Consider the following 12,923-nt stretch of genomic DNA (forward strand, 5'->3'; position numbering starts at 1 on the left):
TAATTGTGATCAAATATCTCAATACTTGTTTCCTTTGAACTTGGATGGTCATGCACATTTTGATAGCTGGTAATTAGTTATCTATCTTGAGATGATTTCGGGGCTTAGCGTCCCTGTGGCCCAGTCCTCAACCAGGCCTCCTTTTTGTTATACATCCTCAGGAAAAAGCCCGTAGCAGATGTCTAACACCCAGGTACCTATTTACTGCTAGGGAACAGGCTCATCAGGGTGAAAGAAACATTTTGCCAATTTGTCTCCACCTCCACCGGGGATCTAACCCGGAACCTCAGAACTACGAATCCAAAGCGCTGTCCACTCAGTTGTCAGGCGCCATGTACAATGATTTAAATGACTAATGGAAAAGAACTAGAAACAAAAATAGAAATACTCACCAAAGAAGAGCTGTAGGCTAGATCTCGCCACAGAAGACAAACTTGAGATGCTTTCAACAAATCCTTCACAGACAGATACTTGAAAATGCGCAGAAGTAACTGGTAGCTCTGACTTAAATCGTGCAGGAAATTCCGACTGTCTGGTTTCATAACACCCTAAGAAATACGAAAGGTTGAACTAACTTATTTAATACTACACTATGATACTATAAAATTACATGATAAATGCATCAAGGTGTGGTGACCCCAACATACACACTATATGGTACAGACAATCTGGTATTCTCTGCAATTAAGGGGGCATGAAATTTAGGTTAGGGAATCATTTTTTTACATTTTTTCACACCAAAGGCTAAAAATTGTTTTCTGTACAATAAAAGAAACTTGTGTATAACACATATTTTGAACATAAAAGTAAACAATAAAATAGATATTGTATTATGCAAGTGATGAATGAAAAGAAAAGGAGTAACATTATATTACGTGCTTGTGAAATTGAATACAATAAACACAAAGAATGTTTGAATACAATGAACCTTACTTTTGAAAGTGATTTTTGCTGTTTTTCAATTGGCCTTTCATGTGATGGCTGAAGAATAGACGAGGCCTGCTGGAACAAAGCTGCAACCTGCTGCTGTTGTACCGAGCTTGGGACTGGCAGCATGATAGGTGAAGCAGCTTGCTGTTGCTGCTGTATGTTGCCCGACAACATATTAGGAGTGGCAACCTGCTGCTGCTGCTGCTGCTGCTGCTGCTGCTGAAGCTGCTGGAAATGCTGCTGCTGCTGTTGGAGCTGGTGCTGGAGATGCTGCTGCTGGAGATGTTGGTGCTGGTGCTGCAGCTGCTGTTGAAGCTGCTGCTGTTGCTGCTGCTGGTGTTGCTGCTGCAGCTGTTGTTGTTGTTGTTGCATGGATCCAGAGAGCATAAGTGGTGTTGTAGCTTGCTGCTGCTGAGACGACGATCCAGGTAACATGAAGGGCATCTGTCCACCAACTAGACTGCTTGGTAGAAATATTCCTCTGGGCATTCCTACACGTGACCCACCTGGCACAGGGGTCATCTCTCCATTATTGCCTGCACGGACTAGAAGAAAGCGCGCGGCACTAGATCCTGGTGACTGTAACTGAAGCATCGGATTCCCAGCCATATTAATATGAGATCCCATCATGCCAGCACTGTTGCTCATCGCATTAGATGGCCCAGATCCTGTTAAGAACACAAATATGGAGACATATTACCATTTTAGGATATGCATAAAGATGTAAGGTATAAAATTCTAGATGCCATTAAACTAAATGAAGAAGGCCCTGTTCACCTCTTATTCTATTGAAATAGAACTAGAGACAAAGAATCCCAGCAAATCTCAAGTGACCCAACATTGGCAGCACAAAATCCCTTGCCACCATGCACGACACAAATTTGGAGCCCAAACTAACCAATCATTAAGGTAGTCCAGGACCTGGATCACCAAGATCTAGAGCCTCCAGAGAATCACATGATAAACATACTAGGCCCCAGGTTAAACCAATAAAATATCTTGAATTATACTCACTGGAAAGCAGACAAGAGATACACTATAATCTACGCTTGGAAAATATTAAGCGGAAGCCTGAACACTGAAATAATTCCTTACAAGGCTAACAGACATGGCATAATGTGAAAAATAACCCCACTGAAAAGTAGGAGTGCAATAAGTACAGGTAATCTAAGACACAATTCTATAAACATTAGGAGCCCAGGGCCTTTTGACACTACCTCTAATTATAAGTGGGCATTACTAACAGACCTATAACCACTGTATATTCAAGAGAGAACTTAATAAACACATCCAAAGGGGTATCTGACCAGGTTCTATGCTAAACTGCAAGTAGTGTTGACCAACAGTCAACCAGGAGACCTGGAGAGCAACCAGGATTCAGACACACTTTCATTGCATAAATCATTCACTTTACAATCATTGTCATTTATTCCTGGGACACCATTATCACCCAGTGTGTAATTCTCAGGCTCCATTCCCACCTTACAATTATTCTACAACTCCTAGGTATCATACCAATCTCAATCTCTAACCTCCCATCCCTATAAAACTAGCATTGAACGTAATGAAATGCCAATTTCCAGGTGAGCCCCAGTTGCTCCCTAAAGCTAAATACTGAGATAGTTTTCATCTACCAGGTCACATCAGCCATGGTTCTTAGGCTTACTAGGGACCGCAACCAGAACCTGGCCCTCTCACAGAGGCACAAGGAGTGGTACCACTGTTAGGTACAAGAGAGATGGAAGTCTTAAAGCCTGCCTAATGAGCTTTTCCGCATTTGTTGCTACAGTATTTTTGTTTGTTAAATGTTAATTTGTTTAGTCAGATGTTTTCCTTTTTGCTACTGTGGATTTATTCATGAGAGAGGATAAGTATCCTAGGTTGCTACTTTAATAACCTGAGTGGGAAATGTTAACAAACTGAGAGTTGAAGGAAGGACACCTGAGTATAGAGAGGAGAGAGAACCACCGATGGGTTCAGCAGTAGATATGAACACAAGACAGCAGGTGCATCCTCGCTGGAATTCCCACACATCTGACATGAACCTTTTTCCCCTGGAAAATGAGGTGTCACTGGCTGACTTCTTATGGTGTTATAGACACAACAAGTGTCAATAGAGGGTACTGCTGTTTTTTGTTGTGTATTTTATCCTTTATATTGTGGAGAGGTAAGGTGACCTCATTCCTTCTTTATGCTTTTGTCCCTGATTTATTTTTCATACATCCTACACAACCATACAATCTGCCTTTGCTCTCTGCGACCTAGGCCGGTCTGAACACCTTGATATTCAAATTTCATTCATTCATTTATTTTTTTATCATTACTACATTTCCCAATTTTGTGGAATGAGCCCAGAGAAAAAAATTAATAACATTGTAATAGAAGATTATGGGAATTAGAGAAGCAAAACAATGTTCATTTATTATATCATTCATAGTATATATGCACCATCACTGGTCATCCACAGCAAAAACTCCTTAAAAAATCATATGTTTACCCCAATCACTATTAGGAATCCTGTATAGAATGTTTTGTGAGCACCTTTCTGTTGTTAATAATTCATGATAATTACGGAAGACTTTAAATAATTTACAGTCCCTACAGAAGACTGTACATGAGGTCATTTCCTCTGGTAAGGGAAGCTATCTTTTTTTTTTAAACCCAATACAAATGTTAATTTATACACAGTATATATATATTGTACTCTACATGTATAACTATTAAACTATTAGTTTCTTGTTCCAAAATTTTAAAATGGAAAAAATCCAAAATGGTTTCAACATACAATAATATATACTGTATTATCATTTCCTTGTTATTATGTCATGACAAAATACTCACCAAGCTGTGAAGACTGCATGTGTGTTGATCCACCTGTTGAAGCTTCAGCCATTTTGGAAATGGCAGCTAAAGAATGTATCTGTGCCCCGGTGTACATTTTGACTCCTGCCTCATCTGGGCTGGTGAGAAAGTCAAATTTCTTTCAACTCAATGTAAAGTAGACATAAGAAAACAATTAATTAATGCATTCTTTGTACACTACACATTTAAACACAATAATTTGCATGAATAAATTAAAAACATTCACCATTTTGATCCTGGTGGCGATGGCGAGACTGGAGGCGTGAGAGGTGTTTCCAGTCGAAGACTGACCCGGGCATAATTTTCAAAAGATACGCCGCTATCCATTTTCTCACTCTCATTCTCCGAGTCTTCAGATGAAGGGTCATAAGCTAGAGGCTCGTTTGGTCTAGGTATATACCACTTTTTGGTCCCGACATTTTCTTTGTTCTCTTTGTAACAATTCTAGAAAAATACAGTTATTAGAATGTCTACCTGATAAGAATACATAATAAAACACAGTGCAACCCTAATGTGCACATATCAAAGAATACCCCAAAATCCTGAACTGGGAATTTAATATGAAACCTTTAAAATACAAATTAAATCAGCTAAACCATATTTTTTTACATCAAAAACCAGCATTGAATGTAATGAAACACCATTTTCTGAGTGAGCCCCAGAGGCTCCCTGGAGCTATTGGATAATGTGCGATATATTAGACTGGGGCATTACTCTATTGAGTTCTACCTACTAGGTATCACGAGCCAGAACCTGGCCCCCTTCAGAGAGGTTGCGGGGTCCAATGAACCTGGAAAACCCCCCTGTGGTTGGGGTTTTTCCTTATCTGCCATTGACCGGGGTTAGGCACCCAGAACGGTAGGCATAACAAAACATACCCCACATGTTAAGGAAAGTACAAAGAAAAATTAGATAGAGAGGCAGAACTCCCTCCAATCCCAAGGAAACAAGCAAACAGGCAAGGTCACACTCTACTGCCATGCCGCTTCTTCACACAGCCCTCCTCATCCCTGAGAGGGAAAGGGGGGAGCCCCCAGACCTCGCCGTGCCAGCTACCCAGCACTCCAGTTCAGAAGCTAAGCATCAAACAACGCAAAAAACTGCCGACTGGAGGGAGGGAGGGTTGCCAGGGAGCCTCTGGGGCTCACCCAGAAAATGCCCATTTCATTACATTCAACGCTGGTTTTCTGTGGGGAGCCCCTTCGGCTCCATGGAGCTACATAACAAAAGAAAAGGAAATGAGGGACTTACCCGGGAGGAGGTCCTTAACGCCAAGTCGAGACAACTGGCTGCAACCTGCGACCCAAAGCAACACAGGAACGCTCAGGAACAGGAACGTTAACCAAATAATGGGCGGCCCGGACCCTGTTCGTCCTCCAAAATCCCGGTGCCCAAATATCAGCCCAAGAAATGTTGCCAAACATGGCAGCCAAATTTAGCAAACTTCCTAACATCATGGGCACGAGGATAGCCCACAGGCTGGCTAGAATTAATAACCCTGCAAATGATCTGGGAAACCTGTGCCCTGGAACAGGAAACTAGAGAAACTGGATCATCTCAAAGCGCATCCTTAGCCACCGAAGCCGAAGTGCGCAGATAATGGCGAGAAGCTGCAACCGGACATAACACATGATGCATCTCTGGCCTGACCAATCAAGCATCAATGATCCAAGGACCCCTCTGGAAAGCAGTCGTCTCGTTCTTTACCAGAAAGGAAAGAGACAGCTCCAACTGAACAAACCGACCATCAGGACCGAAAGAGCAGAAACCCCTGTGCTGGAGGAGAGCTTTGAAGCTCACTGACACGCCCACCAGAGGCCAATGCCAACAAAAACAAACATCCAAATAAAAGTTACTCTTGTACAGAAAAATCTGCTCTATCCAATGCTGTCATTCAAAACCAAATTGGGAATGATGCATATTGAGATATTTTGAGATATATTGGCAGTGATATTAGCATGGATTGGTAGCTGAATGGCTACCCAAACTACATTTTTTATTACACTGCTGTATTCCGCAGCAGAAGTTGCCCAGGTATGCCAAAATTCACACCTCTCTGGGCACTAGTTGTGATTTAACAAACGGTCAAAGTTGGTAATTTTTGTGGTATTTACACATTAATGGGACGAGAGCCCAGTCACTATGGACCGGTTATTTATGAACCTAAGCAGATTGAGCTCTAATATTTTGCACATTTTCATTTGGGGTCTAGGGCTACTTTATTACAAAATTTCATTAGGTTTAGAAAGGGTTGAGTGGGAGGCCTTTGGTGAATTCACATGGAATGACCCTACTGCTTTAGCTGCCATTTTTGGTAATATGTCTTGGGCTGACATTCGAGTGTGAGGATTTTGGAGGTCGAACAGGGTCCTGGCCGCCCGTTACCTCGTTAATGTTCCTGCCCTAGTTGGGCGTGTGCCGCTTTGGGTCGCAGGGTGCAGCCAGTTGTCTCAACTTCATGTTGAGATGCGAGTGGCAGCCACCTTCCGGGTAAGTCCCTCTTTTCTTTTTCTCTGGTTAAGTAACTCCGGGAAGCTGGAGGAGCTCTCCACAGAAAATCAGCGTTGAATGTAATAAAACGCCATTTTCTGGGCGAGTCCCGAGGTTCCCCGGCAACTCTCCCTCCCTTCGGTCAACGATTTTCACGTTTTGATATTCAGCCTCCGAACTGGGGTTGGATGAACGGTGTGAGGGGTCTAGGGCTCCCCCTTTCCCCTCCTGAGGAGGTGGGGAGGGGATAGCTCTGCAGACAGCAGCACGGCAGTGGTTGTGACATCATGCTTGTTTGCTTGTTTTCAGATTGTGGAGTTCTGCTTGATAGTTCAGTTTTCAGTAGCAATTTTAACCAGTTGGAGTTTGTTTTGAGACGCCTACTTTTCTGGGTGCCTAACCCGGGATATAGAATGCTTACAACCACATGGGGGTTTCTATAGGCCATTGCTCCTCGTGCCTCTCTGACGGGGGCCAGGTTCTGGCTCGTGGTCCCCAGTAGGCTAGAACTCCAATTGAATTGACTGATGCCGTGGCCTAATACATACATATCAGCCCAGTATAACTCCCAAAAGCCTCCGAGACTCAACCAGAAAATGGCATTTCATTACATTCAATGCTGGTTTTTGTTATACTCCATTTTGGTGGTGTATTGTGGACAAGTCAGGATAAGACAAAATCAGGCTTAATTAACATACACCTGATTGTTGTGTTAATTATGGGAAAAAGAGTTGTAACACCTTGAGCAGACTACCTCCTGCAAGGTCAGAAATCAGCCAGCTGTAGAGCTGAGGTTGAGCGAACTGTCTTGATGTAATATTCCTGTCCTTCCCTCATCCTTCCATAATTAATCTCCCCTCCTTGAAAATGGGTAGGAAATCAACCGCTTTCCAATTTGTCACAAGGCTAGTGTCTAAACATATGAAGTGGTAGGCCATCATCCGTTTAGTTACAAGATTCAGTCCTGATAAACACTTGCCAAATAAATTTAAATTAAATTCTTGAAAGGCTGATTGGAGGGTGATGCTGAGCAGACTACCCTTACAAGCGATCCCACTTTGTAGTTTTAACCAACGAAAACCACCAGCTAACATCAGCTGGTGTAGTTTTGGTGCATAAATAACCCGTGTGGGGGGAAATAAAACTTAAGAGTGCTGGGTGCCAGAGAGCAGATTTGACTGCAGGTCACCACGTGGCCCTAGGGGGAGACAGTGAATTCCACCCGAGTCGAAGGGCAGTACTCAGAAGATAATGTGTGTGATCTCTGATGCTGTTATTCCATATCTAAATATACTTAGCAATTACCAGTGTAGGATAGATACTTAGGATTTGTGAATATCATAACTTTGATTAAATAAAATCTTGTTAAAATTCCATTTGAAGGCTCACTTGGAACCTTCGTGTCCTCTTCTGTGTATGTACTCGGGGACATTTGAACCTCCCAAAGCCTCCCATATCAGATTGTTAACATATGGTCAGTGAGTGATTACATCCAGGAAGCATATTTCAGTATAGGAATGGTTCCTGTCTCATTGCTGTATTTGATTTAATATCAGTAAGACAGGATGGTGGCAGCATAGGTAATAAGTCTCTTTATTTAGCACTTCCTTGAAAAATGTACCATTTGGTTCGAGGCTGTAAACCATCATTGTTATAATCAGTGATCAGTGTAAACCATCACAATGGTTTACACTGAAAGGGGCTGCACAATGACAGCCCCTTTCAAAGCTGGAGAAATTGCTGACCTGGAGAGCGTGCAGAGATCCTTTACTGCTAGAGTCCACTCAGTAAAACATCTAAACTACTGGAACTGACTAAAGCGCCTAAATCTGCATTCCCTTGACTTAAATCTGCATTCCATGTATCTCTCACAGGCGTGAGAGATACATAATAATTTACACATGGAAAATAGTAGAGGGAATGGTCCCAAACCTGCACAAAGAAATAACATCACATGAGACCAGGAGGCATGGCAGGATGTGCAGAATACTCCTGTTGAAAAGCAGAGGTGCAACAGGTACTCTGAGAGAGAACTCTATCAACATCAGAGGCCTGAGAGTGTTCAACATGCTTCCACTACACATAAGGGGCATAACTGGTCGACCCCTCACAGTGTTCAAGAGAGAACTGGATAAACACCTCCAAAGGATACCTGATCAACCAGACTGTGATTCGTATGTCAGGCTCTGAGCAGCCGCGTCCAACAGTCTGGTTGACCAGTCCAGCAACCAGGAGGCCTGGTCGACGACTGGGCCGTGGGAACGCTAAGCCCCGGAAGCACCTCAAGGTAACCTCAAGGCAAGGTACAATATTTCAGTTCATGTTACCCTTGAGTAATTTAACAGTGTTCCCAAAATACTAGTATTACCAGTGGTACTCTAGCTACAGTCAATCAAGGGTTACAGTTTAATCTAGGGTTACAATAGTAGATTAATGCAGTGTTACACAAGAGCCTCCTCAGGAAAAAGAAGAGAAACAAACAGGAAGGCAGACAAGAGAGGAAACAGACCAAGCCAAATTTAATGCATGGGCTAGCACAGCCAGCAGGCACACCAAACGACCCTTAAAGAAACCTACAACCACCTCCAAAACGCTCCTGGCTCAAGCAAGCATCTGAGGAGACTTAGCTCAAATAAAATGGGTAACCAATAATGGGTTCACAAGTTGCATCATTATAATGCATATAAAAAGAGTGAATGTAATAAAATACCTCTTTCTGGTTGGGCCTCAATGGCTCCCTCGTCCCACCCCTCCGCTTCGCCCCTTTCAAGGCGCAACAGTTGGTGGTCTTAGGATCCAGACTGACTAGTGTTGACATGGGAACGGACAGCTCCTGGGGTGCTGCCACATGGCTGCAAACAACCGTTTGTTGCTTCATTTCCCTTTTCTCAGTAAACCTTGTGATTGTGTGCTTTGCTTCACTTACTTTCTGAATGTTTCATTTAGCAAGGGCGATTGTAAACAAAAATCCCCCCTGTTGCCCTAGCCTTTGTGAGGGGCAGCCAGGTTCTGGCTCTGATTTCCAGTAGGCTATTAAGGACTTCCAGGGCTGATGTGACTCATATATGTTGAGCTATCTCCCTGAGGCTAGCTACAGGTACTTACCATTCGGTCCCCCTCCACAATCATTTTTTTAGGATAAAAAAATCATTTTAGGATAAAAAATCCACAATCATTTTTTTTAGGTATTTAGGATCAGAAAATACACAATGTTTTATTGGAACACAAAGCTAATACATGAAGTGGGAAACATCACTAAAATGTGAAGTGTTGATAGTAATTGGCAGCAATAAATTTGCTTAAGCTAGCTTTGTTAATAATGTTTCTGTATTCTGCTTGGCATTTCTGGCAGCAGTGGAACTGCATAACAAAGAACAATACTTACAGGACATAAGAATTTTGCAGCTCCGGCCTGGATAATGTTAACTGTGGGAGGTGGCATATAAGTACATTCTGGATGAAAGAGGCAGAGACATTTTACACACTGAAGGCATGGCACCATCCCACCACCTAGAGGACAGTGTCCCGTGCAGTGGAAGGTCCGTTGGCGCACCTCACTAGACAGCCTGAAAAGGACGATTAATATGATTTTATTTTGTATACAGATGATCAGCAATACTTAAAATATGATGGCAGAGCATCACCCTTAAACTGAAAGTAACCACCTTAAAAAAAGTGCGCCCCAGGTTTGAGCCACACTCAGAGCGAGATGACTGGGCATCGTTCCTTCTCTGCCCGCCCACATCTCTGAACACCTTGTAAGCAATCTGCACTTCATTACATACTGCATTCAACACTGGAACAGTGACATTAATAATAAGTATTTTATTATGTGAAGAGGAAATGGCACTTTTGAATGTCTTTGGGTCAAAACAATTATATTTTATTCCTATATAAAGCTAAGTTTCCTCTGCAATACACATTTTTCTGTTAGTAATGATTTGTAGAAAATGGTCTATAGTGCATTGCTAAGTACATGAGAGTTATCTCTTCTCAGCAACCTAGGCAAAACTCAGTCTGGCCTGACTATACCTGTCCATATTTCCAAGGATGAACATCCTCGCAGACCGATCACTGATCAGGCCTCCTGGTTAGTGGGTTATCTTGAGGTTATCTTGAGATGATTTCGAGGCTTTAGTGTCCCCGCGGCATGGTCCTCGACCAGGCCTCCACCCCCAGGAAGCAGCCCGTGACAGCTGACCAACATCCAGGTACCTATTTTACTGCTAGGTAACAGGGGCATAGGGTGAAAGAAACTCCGCCCATTGTTTCTTGCCGTCGCCCAGGATCGAACCCGGGACCACAGGATCACAAGTCTAGCGTGCTGTCCACTCGGCCGACCGGCTCCCGCTTAACCAGGCTGTTCGATGCAGCTGTTTGCAGGTTGACAGCACTTAAAATCCCTGAGCAGTTTCTATTTTTTACACTGTTTCTAAACCCATCTTGGTATTCTAAGTTACACTTCACAGTTTGTAACATATTTAGTGTTATGAAAACCTTGTTTTTTACACACACTATGAAACTCTTCACTTAGGGTTTCACAGATCTCATTCACTGTCTCCATGAACTCGTACATATTTTTTATTAATTCACTAACGAGTGAGAACCTTTTATCAGAAAGTAATCACCAAACCAGTGAACATCAATGCTCTCCTTTCAGACATTTATTTTTCACTGGCAACTCAAACTTTGCCAGAAATACCAACTTGATACTGTGGTAAGAAAATACTGTACCACTTAAGAATAAGTAGTAAGTATAATGGTGTAGCAGGTCAACAGGATAGAATAAAATAGTTAGTCAGGGATACACTAAGCTGGTACATATATTATTAAGTTATAACAGTCACAAAAAGACTGCTTATTGACATGCAATTTTAATCATGACAAATCAGACCTTGATTACATGAGCTATACATTCAAAGTGACTTTGATCCAGGCTAACCCTTAAATCTCTTGTTAATGTTTAAAGGTTATACAACTTTAAATAAATTCATTTTATATTTAGTACTGTACATGTAATTGTTGTCTTTCAAATTGTATTTATTTTACTGATTTTCCTACCATTGCCAGTATAAATTCATGATACCTCTTAAAATGCAGGAAATATATTTATAATTTTAACTTTTTTCTATTTTTAATTAACTTTTCAAAAAATAAGATGAAAATATTAATGTTGATGTAGGTATGGAGGTAATTAGCACTTGGGTATAAACAACTAGGAGGCACAGCATAAAGAACAAGATCTCCCTCCTCCGTAGTCAATGATAGGCAAGCACAAAATGGCTCAGAAGCCAGAATGGACAAAGGAGATCAAACTATATTACAGTTCCTGTAATATAAAATATTACAGGAACAACCGTGGACATCTTCAAGAGGAAACTAGATTGTTTCCTCCAAGGAGTGCTGGACCAACCGGGCTGTGGTGGGTATGTGGGCCTGCGGGCCGCTCCAAGCAACAGCCTGGTGGACCAAACTCTCACATGTCTGGCCTCGGGCCGGGCTTGAGGAGTAGAACTCCCAGAACCCCATCAACCAGGTATCAACCAGGTACAGTAAAGCCAGCAGATACTTCGTTCTAAGTTGCCAGTTGGTTCATTTGGCTGTGGGTCCAGGGTTTCCAATCCTGGCATCTGGTTCTTTTGAACAGTGGGTTCCTGGCCTCCATCCTGGTATTTTGTGTGCATTTTGTCCTACCTCTGTTGGCCAGTTGTACTTGTTGTCTGGGGAGTGGCCCTTTTCCTGGGATGGTGTGTTTCTTTCTAATCAGTCCTTTCCCAGGTGTTGAAGATGGCAACCAGGCCAGTCTCAGGGCAGTTTAATTCCGTCTGACATTTAGTGCTTCACCAATGTCTCGCTCACGGTATCTTTTTGGTTTAATTTTCAGGGTTTGATTATTTTTCACTCTTTCTTCCCAATTTTTTCTCACCACTAACGACTTTTGGCATTCTTTGTATACTGTGTCTAGTCTGGTTCATTGTGAGTGGTGTCTCCTTCTGTAAACTGTTTTCTTTTATCCTGGGGTTGGCAGCTTTGCTGTCCAAAGTTCACCATAGTCTGGTTTTGTTCAGTCTTCCAGCGGTCATTTACCCTTTCACTGGTATGAGTTTGTCAATGCCTTGGCTGTATTTTTAGCTTTATAGCACATGGCTGCTGACTAGGCTTGAGATTTTTCTTGTATATCTGGAGGTTGGGGGTTTTTGCTCATTATTCAGTGTCCCTCATCCATGCTGCACCTGTGTGTGGCACTTGTGGGTATTGTGCATACTGTGGCTCCTTTTATTGATAACTGCTCTTCTGCTATTGTCTCCAACAGCTCAGCCCTTCCTGGCCTTTCTGTTCTTATTCTACCTTTGTTTCTCTTTTTTCAAAAGCCATCCTCCTCTACCAAAATGCCATTGGAAGTAAGTTTGGGAAGCTACTGAGGAGACCCCTACCAGAAAATTGTGAAATGATAGATCTCTATGCAAAATTTAAAAAAATCACAACAAAAGGGTCATATAGCGAACTGTTGTTGGTCTGGTGCTGTGTTGGCAATATATCAACATTGTGCATAAGGCATCAGCCAAATATCACAATGTCACAAGACTGAGAGCTGAAGGATGCATCGTGACCAAAATCAACTTCTGTATGACTCATTATAT

The 12,923-nt window shown here is 42.3% G+C and overlaps 1 protein-coding gene across 3 annotated transcripts in view; it reads right to left on the reverse strand.

Moving 5' to 3' along the window:
- The window catches only part of LOC123767087 (titin homolog), a 92,140-nt gene that overhangs the window by 29,424 nt on the left and 49,793 nt on the right, over positions 1–12,923 (reverse strand). For all 3 annotated transcript variants that reach the window (XM_045756581.2, XM_045756580.2, XM_069304760.1), the window contains exons 11-15: positions 9,668–9,848; positions 4,019–4,236; positions 3,772–3,890; positions 934–1,598; positions 393–548 (exon numbers count right to left, since the gene is read on the reverse strand). In XM_045756581.2, the coding sequence (XP_045612537.2) occupies positions 393–548; positions 934–1,598; positions 3,772–3,890; positions 4,019–4,236; positions 9,668–9,848 (1,339 nt within the window). The remainder of the gene's footprint in view (positions 1–392; positions 549–933; positions 1,599–3,771; positions 3,891–4,018; positions 4,237–9,667; positions 9,849–12,923) is intronic.

Source organism: Procambarus clarkii, chromosome 53 (genome assembly GCF_040958095.1).
Source record: "Procambarus clarkii isolate CNS0578487 chromosome 53, FALCON_Pclarkii_2.0, whole genome shotgun sequence".
NCBI classification, from domain to species: domain Eukaryota; kingdom Metazoa; phylum Arthropoda; class Malacostraca; order Decapoda; family Cambaridae; genus Procambarus; species Procambarus clarkii.